Source organism: Rhinoderma darwinii, chromosome 10 (genome assembly GCF_050947455.1).
Source record: "Rhinoderma darwinii isolate aRhiDar2 chromosome 10, aRhiDar2.hap1, whole genome shotgun sequence".
NCBI lineage: Eukaryota > Metazoa > Chordata > Amphibia > Anura > Rhinodermatidae > Rhinoderma > Rhinoderma darwinii.
The window spans coordinates 64525414-64543536 of NC_134696.1; the positions used below are offsets into that span (position 1 = coordinate 64525414).

The 18123-nt window shown below is 42.5% G+C and overlaps 1 protein-coding gene across 2 annotated transcripts in view; it reads left to right on the forward strand.

Moving 5' to 3' along the window:
* The window catches only part of LOC142662101 (uncharacterized), a 32163-nt gene extending 14285 nt beyond the window's left edge, over positions 1-17878 (forward strand). For both annotated transcript variants that reach the window (XM_075840011.1, XM_075840012.1), the window contains exon 2: positions 16305-17878. In XM_075840011.1, coding sequence (XP_075696126.1) covers positions 16362-17690 — 1329 coding nt within the window. In that variant the 5' untranslated portion in view covers positions 16305-16361 and the 3' untranslated portion in view covers positions 17691-17878. The remainder of the gene's footprint in view (positions 1-16304) is intronic.
* Positions 17879-18123: the final 245 nt, after the last annotated feature.

An 18123-nucleotide genomic window follows, 5' to 3' on the forward strand; every position in this document is an offset into this window, starting at 1 on the left:
CTTGCCACTTCACGGCGACCTCTTTAAAGTGGGTCCCTACTCTAGCGGTTGCAGCACCGCATGGCGGCTACCGCCACCGCAGCACCGCTCCTGCAGAGGGAGCAACCCAGGGGCCCAAAAGCACCCATGCCTTCAGACCGTGCCAAGCCTCCTTGGCTCTGGGCCACGTCCCCCCACAAGTGCAGCACTACAGCAACAGACACCACCATACAGCACCGCAACATGTGAACAGATGGAAAGAGCTCACCTTGCCATGAGCCCTGGTCCAGCAGTGGGTGCACCAAATCCCACACAATTTTTGCATTAACTCCCAGTAAGGGGGGGCATTCTGGGGGCTGAGCACTGGTGTCCTTCCCTTCATATATCCTAAACCTGTAGGTATACCCTGATGCACTCTCGCACAGCTCATACATCTTCACGCCATACCTTGCCTTCTTACCCGGCAGGTACTCGCGGAATTGAACCCTCCCTTTAAAATCCACCAAGGACTCATCAATAGAAATACACTTCTTGGGGGTGTATGCTTGGGAAAACCGGGCACTGAAACGGTCTAATAGGGGTCTCCGTTTATACAAACTGTCAAAACTGGGGTCATCTCGGGGTGGGCACGGCTCATTATCAGTATGATGTAAGAAGCCAAGTATTGCCTGATTTTTTTTTTTTAGGTTACAGTTCAGTTCTGAAGTTGCTTTGATGGACCTATATATTAGAAACCCTTATCAAACACACCATTTTAGAAACTAGACCCCTCAAAGTATTCACAACAGCATTTAGAAAGTTTATGAACCCTTTACGTGTTTCACAGGAATTTAGAGCAAAGTAGAGGTGAGATTAAAAAAAAAATTTTGTCAGAAAATCCTCTTTATACCATTTTTTTTATAACACAAAAGGTTTTACCAGAGAAACGCAACTTAATACTTATTGCCCAGATTCTGCAGTTTTGAGAAATATCCCACATGTGGCCTAGTGCGGTAATGGACTGAAGCACCGGCCTCCGAAGCAAAAGAGCACCTAGTGGATTTTGAGGCCTCTTTCTCATTAGGCACCATGTCCGGTTTAAAGAGGTCTTGTGGTGCCAAAACATTGGGGTGCATGCAGCTTTTTGATCAGTTTTTATTCTATTTTTAGGTGGCGTGGTGACTAAAAAACAGCAATTCTACTATTGTTTTTTTTAATGTATTTTTTTTACAGCGTGCATCGTGCGCTATAAATGACACATTTACTTTATTCTGCGTGGCGATACGATTACGGCGATACCAGATGTTTATAGTTTTTTTTTATGTCTTATGGCGTTTGCACAATAAAATACTTTTTGTAATAAATCATTCACTTTTTGTGTTGCCTTATTCTAAGAGCCATAACGGTTTTATTTTTCCATCAATAAAGCCGTGCGAGGACTTATTTTTTGCGTAACGAACTGTAGTTTCGATCAGGACCATTTTTAGGTACATGCGACTTTTTGATCTCTTTTTATTAAATTTTTTGGGAGGTGAAGTGACCAAACAATTGTGCTTCTGGTACGGTTTATTATTATTTTCTTTTACGGCATTCACCGCGCGGGATAAATAACGAAATTATTTTGTAGTTCAGGCCGTTACGGACGCGGCGATACCAATTATGTATAGTTTATTTATTTGTTTATATATTTTTATTAATAATAAAGGACCGATAAGGGAAAAGGGGGGATTTTTACTTTTAATACTTTTAAAACTTTTATTTTCTTATTTTGACACATCTTTTTTTAACTTTATTACTTTGTCCCATTAGGGGACTTGAGGGCAGGAGGCCCTGATCGCTATTCTAATACACTGCACTACGTGCGTAGTGCAGTGTATTAGAACTGTCAGCTACTCACTGACAGCAAGCATAGTGGGTCCTGACTTAGTCAGGACCCACTAGGCTTCAGTCGATGGCAGAGCCGGACACCATTGTTTGGTGTCCGGTTGCCATAGCCACCATCGCCAGCCACTATCGCGTAGCAGGCTGGCGATTGTAGCTTAACCCCTAAAAAGCCGTGATCACTATTGAACACTGCTTTTAAGGGGTTAATCAGCCGGGACACAGCGATCGGTCCCCGCTGTAGGAGCTGTGACAGCTGCTGTACGAGACAGCAGCTGTCACAGCTCCTGCATGTGTCGGGAGAACGGCCGAAATGGCCGTTATCCCCGCGACGTAATAATCCGTCGCTGAGCGCTAACGATACAGTTAGCGCGACGGATTATTACGTCGCTGAGCGCGAAGGGGTTAAAGAGGTTCTGTCACCAGATTATAAGTGTCCTATCTCCTACATAATCTGATCGGCGCTGTAATGAAGATAAGTGTTTTTTTATTTTGAAAAACGATAATTTTTGAGCAAGTTATGAACAATTTTAGATTTATGCTAATTTAGTTTCTTAATGCCCAACTGGGCGTTTTTTAACTTTTGACCAAGTGGGCATTGTAAAGAGAAGTGTATGATGCTGACCAATCTCTAACTTTACTGAAGTGTCATGAGAGTGAATAGACATTGCCTGCAGCCAGGATGCGATGTTTATTCACACTCCTGACACCACGGTAAAGTTCCTGTGGGACTTGCTCACGGCACAGCGTGATCTCGCGACTTCACGCTGTGCTGTGAATACAAATGGACATGAATGGAGAGAAGTGTATGACACTGATTGGTCAGCATCATACACTTTCCAATGCCCACTTGGTCAAAAGTTAAACGCCCAGTTGGGCATTAAGAACCTCATTAGCATAAATCTAAAATTGTTCATAACTTGCTCAAAAATTATAATTTTTCCGAATAAAAAACAATTATCTTCATTGCAGCGCCGATCAGATTATGTAGGAGATAGGACACTTATAATCTTGTGACAAAGCCTCTTTAAGGTCCCCTACACAAGCTGCCAATTTTGATGCAGATACATTAAGTGGCCATCGTTTTGCAGTTGGGCCTGAGGGATGCACTGGATTTTGCTGCATTTACTTATATTGTATGCTCCGAAGCTGCATTCAAATGGCTGTAAAATGGCCCTATGTGGAAGACTTCATGTAGCAATGTACCATGCTCCGTCAGGTGCTGTATGGTAATAATCTCCCATAGACTCAATGCTTCTAGGGGAAGAATAGCTCCATATAGGGCTGGGCGATTTTGGTTTTATTCAAACCCCATGGACCATTCTTGATTTGAATCTCCAATTTTATTTTTGTTAAACTGAAAAAAATAAGGACGCAATTCAATAACAGTAGCTTAGTTTACAAATTTTGGGAGCCATGTAATGACTGGTACGTTGTGCTATTCACGGCATTGGCTGTGATTGGTTGATTAATTTTGGATGCCGTAGTTGGTCCAACATGTCCCTTACCCCATTTCTCACTGGATGTTATGTAACTACTGGGCCCCGGTTGTCACATACAGAAGAGGGGGGGGGGGCGATTGTGTTAACCACTTATGTTGTGGATAGGAGAGTCCCCGGATATGAGTTGTGATGATGGCTGCCCTACATAGAATGATAGTTGCCAGCTCTCCTTCTCCTCCCCTAAGTCCACCATTCTCACAAACTCTTCCGATCAAAGCAGCACCACCTGGACACTCCTCGTCCTGTCTACGTTCTTCGGCTATCGCTTCTATGATCTTTTCCAAAGCGGCAAGTCTTCTGGCCCTTCTACAGGCTCAGGACTCAGACTGCGACCGCTTTTGCCGATTAGCAGCATGGCGGAAGGGGCGGTAAGCTGGGAGAGCTGCGGCCAAGGAGCCGGAGGCAGTGTTAGTGTCCTACTGGAGTATGGGGCAATAGTGCATGGGGCTCATTCTTCTCAAGCTTTTCACCAACTCCTGCAGCTTCCATACCTTCAGGTCCACGTTCTAATTGACATCCTCCACGATAGCCTGTATGGTCCGTCCATCACGTAGTACAGGCTCAGCCCAGGCTTGAGCTCATATATCGCTTACTTCCACCAACTGCTTCCTCCTTTTGCTCGGAGCGATGGCGACTTTAGGAAATCTATTCAACGAATCTGGCAAAAAACAGAATTGTCAGAGGCCTAGAGGGTGAATTAATCTAATTAATTAGATCGCCCAGCCCTAGCTCCATAATACAGTGTGTGATGGTGCATACTACAATTTTTGTCAACGATACAAGTTGATCAGGAAAGAGCCCTATATTTTGAGACAAAAACAGCATCCGGTCTCCATGTGCCAGTCTGAATGCATCCTAATAGTCTAAAAACAAAACTGCAGAGATGGAGGAATACTTGTCAAAAAATAAAGGTAATGCCTCATGCATTTCATTTTAGTTTTATAACTTTTTTTATAAGGTAGCTGTTATAATAAAACTTCCCTGGGGGTAGCCATATAGGAGGTGCATATGTCTTCCTGCAAACTGAAATTACCTGCAGTCGTGCGACCCTTTGCCACCACATGTGGGCGTGTTTTCGGCCATGTGTGTTTGTCTATTTGTCTGTTCTCACCCTAATACATTCTCCAGGATGTGATGAAGTACAGCCCCCTTCCCCAGAGACTAGAAAAGATGTTTACAGCACCTTATCTATGTGTGTAGTGTCGCTATGCTGCCTTTTCTAGGTCTCCAGCTGTATAAGGCCTCATGCACACTTCCATCACGGTTTTCACGGCCGTTTTTGATGGGTCCGTGAGCCTGTTTTAACGGCCGTGTGATTTCCGTGTGCACTCTGTTTCCGAGCGCCGAGCATGGTACTGTCCAGGGTGCGGAAAGCGCAGGGTTGTTCAGTGCTAGTCACTGTACAGGATGCTGAAAGCGTTCATGGGCTGCACTGATCGGCGGTAACTCTTTCAGCACCCTGGACAGTGACTACCGCTGGAGAGTGAGTACCATGTGCGGCGCTAACAATATAGATTTCTAATGTTTCCTTCAAAAACCTGCAACAAAAAAAAGTTTATACCTGCTCAGAACTCCCTGCTTCTTCCTCCAGTCCAGCCTCCTGGTATAACGTTTCATCCCATGTGACCGTTGAAGCCAATCACAGACTGCAGCGGTCACATGGACTGCCGCGTCATCCAGGGAGGTCGGACTGGATGTCAAAAGTGGGTCGTGTGACCGAGACCACGGCCGGGGTACGTATGAACATTTTCTATCGCTGCGGAACCTCTGCCCGAAAGGGCTGCGCCTCTCTATCCAGCACTGATAGAGAGAAGAGGCTGCCGGTCAGAGCAGGATAGAGAGAAGAGGCTGGCAATCAGTGCTGGATAGAGAGAAGGGCCTGCCGATTAGTGCAGTGCAATATCTCTCTCTGTGTACTTCTGCCTGCCCGGCCGTTGCTAGGCAACGACTCCGTCGCACACTGATGCCTTCCGTGTGCCTTCGGGTTTTATTGATGAACACATTGACTGGTATGTGCCCCACGGTCACGGAATCTCTGACCAAAGTAGGACATGCTTTACTTTTGTCGGAACGGAACAACGGGACCGTCAAAAAAAAAAAAAAAAACGGAAGTGTGCATGGCCCCATTGAAATGAATGGGTCAGGATGCTAGCCGTCAAAAGAACGGCTAGCACCCTGAAGGAAAAACGGAAGTGGGCATCAGGCCTAATAGAGTGGTCATCAAGTCCCCTGCCCTCTGTTGACCCTATTCCAGTCTGCACCGAAAAGCTGACAAGTGAGCTGAAGACAAAAAAGAATTGTTATCCTCTTATATTTTCTCCAGCAGTTGGTGGAAGTCAAAATACTTAAAAAATGTATAAATATTCTTATGTGAATAGTCAAACGAAAACGGCTATGTCTACTTTGATTTAACAAAAAAAAAAAAGGACTTTTTTTCAGTTGACTATTCACATATTTCTTTTTTTAGTTAAAGTAATGATTTGTGTCATTAACCCCTTCCCGTCGCAGCCACTTTTGGACCAAATGACAGCCTAATTTTTTTTAAATCTGAGGTGTTACTATATGTGGTAATAACTTGGGAATGCTTTTACCTATCCAAGCGATTCTTAGATTTTCTCATGACATATTGTACTTTATGTTAGTAAAAAAAATTCGATAGATTCAATATGTTTTTGTGAAAAAACTCAAAATGTAGAGAAAATGTACAAAAAATTAGCATTTTCTAATTCAAATGTATCTGCTTGTAAGACCGTTATACCACACAAAATAGTTACTAGTTACCTTTTCCCATATGTATACTTGATTGGCATCGTTTTTTTGAACATCATTTTATTTTTCTAGGACGTTACAAGGCTTAGAAGTTTAGCAGCAATTTCTCACATTTTCAAGAAAAAGTGGCTTTGAGGGCCTTATACAGTGAAGGAAATAAGTATTTGATCCCTTGCTGATTTTGTACGTTTGCCCGCTGTCAAAGACATGAACAGTATAGAATTTTTAGGCTAGGTTAATTTTACCAGTGAGAGAGAAATTATATTTAAAAAAAAAACAGAAAATCACATTGTCAAAATTATATATATTTAATTGCATTGTGCACAGAGAAATAAGTATTTGATCCCTTTGGCAAACAAGACTTAATACTTGGTGGCAAAACCCTTGTTGGCAAGCACAGCAGTCATACGTTTTTTGTAGTTGATGATGAGGTTTGCATACATGTTAGATGGAATTTTGGACCACTCCTCTTTGCAGATCATCTGTAAATCATTAAGATTTCGAGGCTGTCGCTTGGCAACTCGGATCTTCAGCTCCCTCCATAAGTTTTCGATGGGATTAAGGTCTGGAGACTGGCTAGGCCACTCCATGACCTTAATGTGCTTCTTTTTGAGCCACTCCTTTGTTGCCTTGGCTGTATGTTTTGGGTCATTGTCGTAGCTGGAAGACCCAGCCACGAGGCATTTTTAATGTCCTGGTGGAGGGAAGGAGGTTGTCACTCAGGATTTGACGGTACATGGCTCCATCCATTCTCCCATTGATGCGGTGAAGTAGTCCTGTGCCCTTAGCAGAGAAACACCCCCAAAACATAATGTTTCCACCTCCATGCTTGACAGTGGGGACGGTGTTCTTTGGGTCATAGGCAGCATTTCTCTTCCTCCAAACACGGCGGGTTGAGTTAATGCCAAAGAGCTCAATTTTAGTCCCATCTGACCACAGCACCTTCTCCCAATCACTCTCAGAATCATCCAGATGTTCATTTGCAAACTTCAGACCGGCCTGTACATGTGCCTTGTTGAGCAGGGGGACCTTGCGGGCACTGCAGGATTTTAATCCATTACGGCGTAATGTGTTACCAATGGTTTTCTTGGTGACTGTGGTCCCAGCTGCCTTGAGATCATTAACAAGTTCCCCCCGTGTAGTTTTCGGCTGAGCTCTCACCTTCCTCAGGATCAAGGATACCCCATGAGGTGAGATTTTGCATGGAGCCCCAGATCGATGTCGATTGACAGTCATTTTGTATGTCTTCCATTTTCTTACTATTGCACCAACAGTTGTCTCCTTCTCACCCAGCGTCTTACTTATGGTTTTGTAGCCCATTCCAGCCTTGTGCAGGTCTATGATCTTGTCCCTGATATCCTTAGAAAGCTCTTTGGTCTTGCCCATGTTGTAGAGGTTAGAGTCAGACTGATTAATTGAGTCTGTGGACAGGAGTCTCTTATACAGGTGACCATTCAAGACAGCTGTCTTTAATGCAGGCACCAAGTTGATTTGGAGCGTGTAACTGGTCTGGAGGAGGCTGAACTCTCAATGGTTGGTAGGGGATCAAATACTTATTTCTCTGTGCACAATGCAAATAAATATATATATGATTTTTTTTTATTTTTATATAATCTATCTCTCACTGGTAAAATTGACCTAGCCTAAGAATTCTAGACTGTTCATGTCTTTGACAGTGGGCAAACTTACAAAATCAGCAAGGGATCAAATACTTATTTCCTCCACTGTATTAGGAACCACTACAAATCACCCCATTTTAAAAACTCCACCCCTTAAAGTATTCAAAACAGCATTTAGAAAGTTTCTTCACCCTTTAGGTGTTTCACAGGAATTAGAGGCTCTGTCACCAGATTCTCAAATCCCTATCTCCTATTGCATGTGATCGGCGCTGCAATGTAGATAACAGTAACGTGTTTTTTTGTTTGTTTTTTTAAAACGTTCATTTTTGGCCAAGTTATGAGCTATTTTATATATGCAGATGAGGTTTGAAATGGACAACTGGGCGTTTTTTTTTCGTTATGGCCAACTGGGCATGTATTGTGTTTTTAACTGGGCGTGTTTACGTGTATGGCGCTGACCAATCAGTAACCAGTCAGCATCATACACTCATTTCCATTGATTTACACAGCAGCGATGTGCAGCCACATAAACAGAGATTAACGTTAATCAAGTGTCCTGATAATGAATACACATGAAATCCAGCCTGGACGTCATGTGTATTCAGAATTCTGACTCTTTTCTTTGAGATTTCTAGCAAGGGAAACGAAATCTCGCGAGATTACGGAGGTAAACGAGATTTCGTTTCCCTTGCTGCAAATCTCACAGAAAAGAGTCAGAAGTGTCAGGATTCTGAATACACATGACGTCCAGGCTGGATTTCATGTGTATTCATTATCAGGACACTTGATTAACGTTAATCTCTGTTTATGTGGCTGCACATCGCTTCTGTGTAAATCAATGGAGATGAGTGTATGATGCTGACTGGTCACTGATTGGTCAGCGTCATACACGTAAACACGCCCAGTTGGACATAACGGGAAAAAAAACGCCCAGTTGTCCATTTCAAACCTCATTTGCATATATATAAAATAGCTCATAACTTGGGCAAAAATGAACGTTTTAAAAAAAACAAAAAAACTTTACTGTTATCTACATTGCAGCGCCGATCACATGCAATAGGAGACAGGGATTTGAGAATCTGGTGACAGAGCCTCTTTAAAGCAAGTTAGAAGGAAAATTTGCACATTTCATTTCTTTTTTGCAGAAATTCCATTTTAATTTTTTTTAGAAATATCCCACATGTGGCCCTAGTATGCTAATGGACTGAAACGAAGGTCTCAGAAGCAAAGGAGCACCTAGTGGATTTTCAAGCCTTCCTTTTCTTAGATTATATTTCAGGCACCATGTCCGCTTAAGAGGTCTTGTGGTGCCGAAACAAAGAAAACATCCCAAAAAAGACGCCGTTTTGAAAACTACACCCCTTGAGGAATTCATCTAGGGGTGTATTGAGCATTTTTACCCCACAGGTGTTTCATAGATTTCATTAGAAGTGGGCAGTGAAAATGAAAAATGACATATTCCAATAAGATGCAGCTTTACCTCCAAAATATTACAAAAAAATTTTTAACAAATAAATGAGGAAAAGCGCCCCAACATTTGTAAAGCATCTTCTCCAGAGTACGGAAATAATGAACATGTGGTCATAAACTGCTGTTTGGGCAAGCGGCAGGACTCGGAAGGGAAGGCACGCGATTTAGCTTTTGGAGTGCAGATTTTGCTGGATTGATCTCTCTGTACCATGTCGCATTTGTAAAGCTCCTAAGGTACCAGTACAGTGTAAACCCACCAAAAGTGACTCCATTTGGGAAACTACACACCTCAAGGAATTTTTCAAGTGGTATAGTCAGCATTTTGACCCCAGAGGTGTTTCATACACTGGGCAGTAAAAAAAGAAATGTGAAATTTTTTCAAAGAAAATGTTGCTTTAGCTCCAAATTCATCATTTTCACAAGGGGATAAAGGAGAAAAAGCACCCACAGTTTGTTATGCAATTTCTCTGAATACGGCAATACCCCATTTGTGGACATAAACTGCTGTTTGAGCACATGGCAGGGCTCAATATCTGAGGCCTACTACAATGGCATTTACTGCCCTGTGTCATGAAAACAGAGGCTTTGGGTTGTCAAGATATTAGAAACCCAGAAAGGTGATCCCATTTAGGAAACTAAAGTGAGCCTTTTTAAATTGTTAAGTGACAACCCTCTAGGTCAGGGGTCTCAAACTCGGCCGGGTAAGTGGGCCACATATAGAAAAAATTAGGAGTTGACGGGCCGCATTTCAACAATCCAGTTTTCCAGTTTGTGTCGCTAAATGCAGTCCGGCGGCTCAGTTGGCAGCGTTTGGCAGACACACAAATGTCAGGATTGGGCAGCGTCTTTTTAGATAGTGCTATAGTGCCCTCTGTAGATAATGCCCCACACACCCTAGATAATGCCACAGTGTCCTCTAGATACTGCCACACATCCACCCATAGATGCGGCCGCCGCAGTGCCCTCTGTAGATGCGGCCGCCGCAGCGGCTCTGTGTCCCACGGGCCTCAGAGGACAGCCTCAGGGGCCACATCTGGCCCGCTGGCCGCGTGCTTGAGACCCCTGCTCTAGGTATTCATCTAGGGGTATAATAAGAAATACTTTAATTTTAGTAACGAAGGCGGACAACCTAGAAAACCCGCAATGGAGGGAGAGGAAATTGCAGGTCCCACTACCAACCTACCCACCATTCCATAAAATCCAGCCCAAAAAAGGTTTGCTGAGACAACCAATCTCATCTGGATTTATTCTTCTCTCCCAGATTTGCAACCCTTTTGTTTTAGGTTGTTTTTTACAAATTTTAAATGGGACTGGTCAGTAAAAAAAAAATAATTTGTCCTGGCCAATATGGGAGACATAAAACGTGAATAAAGAATAAATAAATTAGAAATCCAAGGAGGTATAATATATTTTGAAACATTGTTTCATGCACAGGATGGGCTTTGTGGGTCACATCTGACATTGGTACATGTGTCCATATGAATGCCTTGCTTGGCGCGCACTGCATTTTTTGGGGGGCTTCTGGGTTTTTTTCAGTGGGGGGGAGTTTCTGTGGGGAAACGCTGGCCGGGAATTATGCTGCTGACGGAAGAACCAGATGAACTGCCCTTCCCTTCCTGGTCAGCAAATATCAGGGGCTTGATGACTTTTTCCTGAAATTGCAGGAACGTATCCCTACTGCCAGCATATCTGCCGAAGACAAAGGCGTTGTATAAAGCCATCAGTGTAAGATGCACAGACAGCTTTTTATACCATACCTTAGTCTTGCGCCTGGCGCTGTATGGTTTTATGACCTGGTCAGACAGGTCAACGCCACCCATATATTTGTTGTACTCCTGTATACAAAATGGTTTGGGAACTTGGGTGGTGGATCCGCGTACAGGGACAAGGCTGCCTCTGCTGTCATGAACGCTGGTCGGAATAAGGACATCCTTTTAATCCTTCTATTTCAGGAGCAGCAGATCGTCGCTGCAGACAGCTCTGCTCTGTCAATTTTAGTTTCTGACCCAGCAAAATTTTGGGGAGGCCCTTCTGATTTTTGCGGATTGTTCTACACGCTAAGGTGGATCTGGACGAGAGAACTTTTAGCAATGGGACTATATTGTAAAAGTTGTCCAGATATAAATGATATCCTTTGCCAAGCATACGATCCATAATTCCTAGGAAGGGGGGGCATTCTGGGGGATCCATATGGGAGTGGGGATGTCCCAATACCAGATTTTGGACCTTTAATACCGATACTTCGTGTAGTATTGCGATTTCGATGCCAAAACGATACTTTTGCCAACAATAATTAAAAAAAAAGTTCTTCCTTTTTCTGATGTGAGGGTCATGGTATGATGAATTTTGAACCTCCACGTGCCTCACATTAATAGTAATTAACCCCATCATGGACAACATTGGGTTAATGTGAGGTACATGATAGGGTTAATTACTATTAATGTGCCTCACCATGGAGGTTCAAAATTCATAATACCTCGTGCCTCACATTAATAAGTGAAAGAAAGCTCTTTTTATTTAATTTTATAATCGCGTAAACATGAATGATGCTATAAATGTGTTATTACGGTCGCGATGATACCGAATGTGTAGATTTTATGTATCGAGACTTATTTTAATGTTTATTGTAATGTGTGTGTTTGGTTTTTTTTATTATTTAACATTACTTTATTTTCATACTTTTTTATTTTTAAACTTTAATGCACTGGCATATACTGTATCTATATGCCAGTACATTAGCCTGTGTACTGATAGTACACAGACAGTTGTTAGGGCATACCTCCGTATGCCCTAACAACAGGAAATATGGTCAGACAGCCCTGGTGTCCTTCAATAGACCCTGGGCTGTCTGTCCATATATGGTCTTGCCCTTGAACATGTCACAGGAATTCCCGGTGATGCGATCCAAAGGGCATCTCCCCTTCTCATTTTACTCTGAATGCTGCAATCCGCTTTCATCGCAGCATTCAGGGGAATAGCGGCGGAGATGAGGTTTCTCTAATCTCCTCTGTTACAGCGGGTTTTTTGGCTGTGTAATACAGCCATTGCCCCGCTCCTAACAAGTGCGCGCGCGGTCAGCATGAGGTGATGCGGCCGGCGGTGCACTAATGATCGGTGGGGCAGCACCGAAGACTACGTTGGGGGGTGTTTTGTTGTGCGCCCGCCATGTTCTGGCTTCAGTGCTGCCGCTCATTAGTGCAGCGCTGGTCGCATCCCCTCATGCTGACCGGGCACATTTCTCAGGATCTTTTATTGGGTAGATACTGCCTGAAATGCAGTCTACCCTTGAAACTTACCAATGACTTATCCACCGAAATATTTTGTTGGGGGTATGAACTTGGGAAAAACTTTGGGAGTAGTGGGCAATGAATGGTCTTATTTTATAGAGCCTATCAAAATTTGGGCCATGTGGGGGTGGGCAGTGACTATTGTCATTGTAATGGAGGAACTTTAGGATGGCTTCAAATCGCATCCTTGTCATTACTATGCGGTAAAGGGGGGTGTTGTATAAAATATTAGGGAATACTAGGCTTTTTTATGAGACCAAAGCTTAAATATAAACTCCAAAACTTCTGCAATTCCACTGCGTTTGTCCAATTTTGGCCTCTCCCATAAAAAGAGTTGGAGTTCTGTGAGATAAACTGTTCCACATAGATGTTGGTCTGCTGGACCATTAAATCTAAAAGGGCGTCCGAATTTATTATTATTATTTTTTTTTTTAATCCATGGGGCTGAAACCCATAGTGTCCATTTTAATTGCCTGAGGGGCCTGTAAATTCAGGCACCCGGGGGTTTAATTATCCGCAGCTTCCCATGTCAGCTCAGGCAGAGCAGGACCTACGGCAGAATCTGAGTCACTGGATACGGATGAAGATGAAAGCATGAACTGCGCTTCACCTTCACTTGCACTGTCCGTATATACATCATTTGATATGCTTCCTCGGCTGAAAAGACTCTTTTGGTCATATTGAATAATTTAGTTCAGCTTAACAAACAATTTTTTTTTTTTGTAGTTTTTAAAAAAATAATTTTTTAGCAAAACAAACCGCTTCTCCCAACTGGGGAATGAGAACAGACCAGTGACCCGGCTATATTCAATGAGTATGGGTAACCTAACTACCAGGGGAACAACTAAATGAGACGTGGCAATGCTACCTAACAGGGAACTTGGGCAGTGGGCAATCTAGGGACGCAGCAGGGTGATGGCGATCGGGTACTGCGACAGGTGATCGCTGGGCACAGATCACAGCACGGCAGACTGTGGGTGACTGAAATCATATATTTGATAACCAGTGGGCAACAATGTAGATGATCAGTGGGCACAAAAGGGGCATATCGCTGGGTTTTGGGGTTTTTATAACGCTTTTCCACTGACTTCACTGGCTTTCGACTGACAAGCTCTCTGACCGAAATGAGCTGGTCTTAACCGGAGATGCCGGCAAAACAAGCCTCCTGCGCTGTGATTGGCCAGTCAGTACTGACTGGCCAATCACAGCGCTTGCCGGCACGGGACCATTCTGATTGCTCCTCTGCCGTGAGTCCTGCTCAGCAACTGTCTATGGCAGTTGCGGTCAGGATGCTGTCACGGTGAACCTTTAAAGCTTGGGTGTAACTGTATGCCCTATTGTGGGAAATCACTTTGATTCTGGACGTACTGTCACTCCCAATCGTGGGAAGGGGTTAAGGGGGTTATCCAGGGTTATTTGTATTTTTTATTTTTTTTTATATACGGATGGTCTTTCCAATCACTGTATAGTGGCCGTGCTGGGTCACTGTATCTTTGCTCCTATTTACTTGAATGGGAGCAGAAATGCAGCACAGCCGCTATACAGCGGTCGGAGCCCTCTTTCCAGCGCTAGAGGCAACTGGAACAGCTGATTGGTGTGGGGTCCGGATTTTGGACCGCCACCAATCCTATACTGATGACCTATCCACAGGATAGGTCATCAGTTTTAAAAAGAAAAACAAAAAAAAAAAAAAAGACACCCAACATGGACAACACATTTTTAAATTTACTTTTATTTTATTTTACTAAAGTGTGCTATTTACGCTATAGTGTTCTCTCAGCCGAATACATCAGTTCAGCTAAACTGACAGCTTGGGTGAGAGCGGGTTCTGTGTGTCTGACAAACAGGATTCAGCAAATATTGATCCCATCTAAGTTCATAAGTTAGGGCCTGTGAACATCATGGTTTTTGCCCTATGTTTAGCGTGTAGGTCATGAAAGCTCCCCACATACACGCTAATTGTGTCCATAGGGCTCCAATAGCCCAACATCGGTATTCCATCCCGAGTGACACCCCCCACAAAACAACAAACAAAAAATTTATACAGGGCGGTATACGTTTATTTTTATTTTTTTAGATGGGAGTCTGGGTGATAAATGCCACTGTATGCCATCTGTCAGAAGTATACATTAAACGTATATCTTGGGGAGCTTACCCGGGTCTGAGTCTCTGGACAGAGCATGGGTAGCGCTCTGACGGTACTGGAGAAGCCCCTGACGTCACTGTCTAGACAGGACATACATGAACAGTGACGTCTGGGACTTCTCCAGTCCTGGAGCCCCCAGCCAGAGTGATGCCGATGCTCTGTCTGGAGACTCTGTAGTTGAAAGCCCCTGAGGTCTCCGTCCATATACGGACAGTGATGCCAGGGGCTTCTCCAGTCCCGAATTTCCTGGCCAAAGCGCTACCATTTCTCTGGCTGAGGACACCGGTATTGTAGCTCCTGACATCACTGTCCATATATGGACAATGATGGCAGGAGCTTCCCCGGACTCAACGCTTCCAGTAGGGCTCTGATCGGGGAGTTCGGGCGACGTATCCCACTGTATGCCTTATACAGTGGGATACCTCGCTACCTTCCTTCAGAGGTATATGTTGGCACTCCTCCCAATGTATACCGACCAAAAGAAAAAAGCGTGTACAGTCCCGTAGATGTGATCAATATTAGCTGGATCCTCTGTGTCAGAGACATGCAGGACCTGCTCTTTGCCGAGCTGTCAGTTCAGCTGACCTGACGGAATCGACTGAGAGAGAGAACAATGCAGCTTCTATGTGATACATAGAATCTGTATCGTTAAAAATATAAAAGTAAATTTAAAAGTTACTTAATACAATAAGACAATACACATAAGACAATACATTTTAATAAAAAAATAAATATGCTTCCAAAAGTGTACATAGCCTTTAAACTGTGACCAAACGACACCATAATCATAAATAGTAGATATTGTACAAATCAGTGTGCCTGTCACTACTGCATTCTTCTATCAGGGAGATCAGCATGAAGTTGCTGATAGGTTCCCTTTTAATTAGATTTATTTTTGCCTAGTATTATATTTGGTCATACTGACTAATTCTTGATCTTCAAACAAATCTATATTTTTTCATAAAACTGTATATTGCATAATATCGAACAAAAGATATCCAATTATATATTGTCTGTTTCCGTTAATTCTGTGAATTTAGGCTTCTTTCACACTACCGTTAGTGTACGTTTACCTCTTCCGTCAGAAAAAGAGCAGATCAAAAGCTTAAACGGAAAGCAACGGTTCCGTTAGAATTACCATTAACTTCAATGGTAATTATTTTATTTGTTTTCTGTTCGCTAGGATTCCGTTTCTTGTTTTTGTTTTTCGTGACAGAGGCAAAAGTGCAGTCTGTAAAACTTTTTCTTTTCTGTGAAAATAAGCGGAAACCTAGTGAATGGAGACAAACAGAAAGCAACTGAAACAAAAGAATTACCATTGAAATCAATGGTAACTTTAACGGAACCGTTGCTTTCCGTTTAATGTTTCGATCCTCTCTTCCTCTGACGGAAGAGAGGTAAATGTATAAGAACGGTGGTGTGAACTTAGCTTTATTTATATATTAAGGAATTTTGCTACGTAGATTTGTTCATGCCAATGCCTTCACTTTTTCATTCGTCGTCTTAGGGGCTAGGCAGGAGGGCAAACATCCCCATAATATAAAAAATTTTGCTTTATATAAAGTGTACCAAGTCCTAAAAGGATAATCCATTACAAACTAGGTATGGCTGAATGTTTAGAAGCATGTGTAAGCTAAAGTTCGTTTATTAACTGTATCCTGTTCTACTGCAGGTTCCCCATCATCTGTAATTTAATTTACAACACCGAATTGATCCTGAAGTTTGGAAAATGGCAGCAACCAGCTTTAAAATGATGAATCATCAAAAAGGCATATTTGCACCCAAAATGCTCAAAGTAAATCATGGCAAATATGTACCTACAGAAACACTTGTCAAGAAGCCAATTAGTGTTACACGAAGTGAAGAATCTTTTAAGGACAAAGATAAAATTATACAAGGAAATAGATTCAACTCCGTTGAACAAGGTGAAATGATAAAAGTTTTTGTTAGGCAAAGGAAAACTACCATCTATAAACACTCAGTAGATAAATGGACTGACTTGATGTCTAATTCCAAGGACTACAGAAAAAGTTTAGCACTTCCACCTTCTAGTACAGAGTTCCAGAATATGGCAAAGTTTACCTCTAAGAGAGGAAATAAAAGCCAGCCTCCTCTGGTTCGTGATGTTGGTCATACAGTTATTCCACAAAGACCAGATAGGAGCTCTATACTTTTTAGACCTGATGGAAAGATTAATTGCAGTGAAGCCAAAGATCTAGTTTCAAACCATTGCAGCAAAACTAAAAGTGCAAGGACAAATACTTGGAATAAAGAGCCTCTTCTCCGAGGTATTGAAGATATTCGCTGTCAAGACACTGGTCATCATGGAATTCCATTTAATTATTCCAATCAGAGGGTTATAGGGAAAAATAATGTTCTACGTCAAAGTGATACAAGTGACCCATGTAAAAGAATCAAGATTAGTAATGTAACCTCAGTGCGCAGTATGTGCCAGAAAATGTTCCAACATCAAATGCCTACTGTAAGTGGTGCACTTACCTACAGTGATCATGCCACTTCTAGTACATGTAAGACTGTGACAAATGGCATAAAAAAAGAGCAATTTAGAAGTCCACCACCTGATGAAATAAAAGAGGGGGTATCGTTTTTTGAAGGAAAAGACCGAACTGAAGCAAGCTCTACATACAGGAGGAGATTTTTACTTATTGACAGTCAAGGACTTCCCTACACTGTTGTTGTAGAAGAACCTACAGCTATAGGCTTAAGTAATTCAACTAGTACATCGTGGTCAGATAGTACACTTGCTGGGGACTCAAAGCCTTTAGCCCCACGGAAGGTATATAAATGTCCAGTGTGTTTTAGGATATTTGAGTACCTTTCCTATCTCCAGAGGCACAGTATTGCTCATTCTCAACAAAAGCCTCATGTCTGCAAGGTCTGTGGTAAGGCCTTTAAAAGAACTTCACATTTAACACGTCACAAGTACACTCATTTTGGGGGAAAACCTTGTCAATGCCAAATTTGTCATCGCAGATTTCGAGATTGTGGCGAGCTTACACGTCATCACCAGAGTCATACTGAAGAAAAACCGCACTAACGTGAAGCTGGTCATATAGACTTTTCAGAACTGGGCACTTTTCAGCATCACATCCTTTCAATACACATTAAAGAAAAGTATAATGGACATGCGGGAAAACAGACCTTCACGTATTTTACGTGCTCTGGATCGCAATTATTTTGTATACATCTTGTTGTTTCACAGAGGGAAAGATTATTGATCTTCTACAGAGCATCAGTGTGTTTGCGTATGGGTCTTATGTTTTTCCAGAATACATCTTAATCTTTGTAGAGTATTGTCACCCTGTTAAGACTCAACCCTGGGAGAATTTATAGTAATAATCGGTATGATAGTTACTTTACCTGCTTAAAGAAATTAATAACCTAGTTTTGCGCATTTTATATCATATTCATCTTTGAGGCCTAGCGGTATTCACGTGGTCTTAATTTTGGTCTATTACCTCTGTATATTT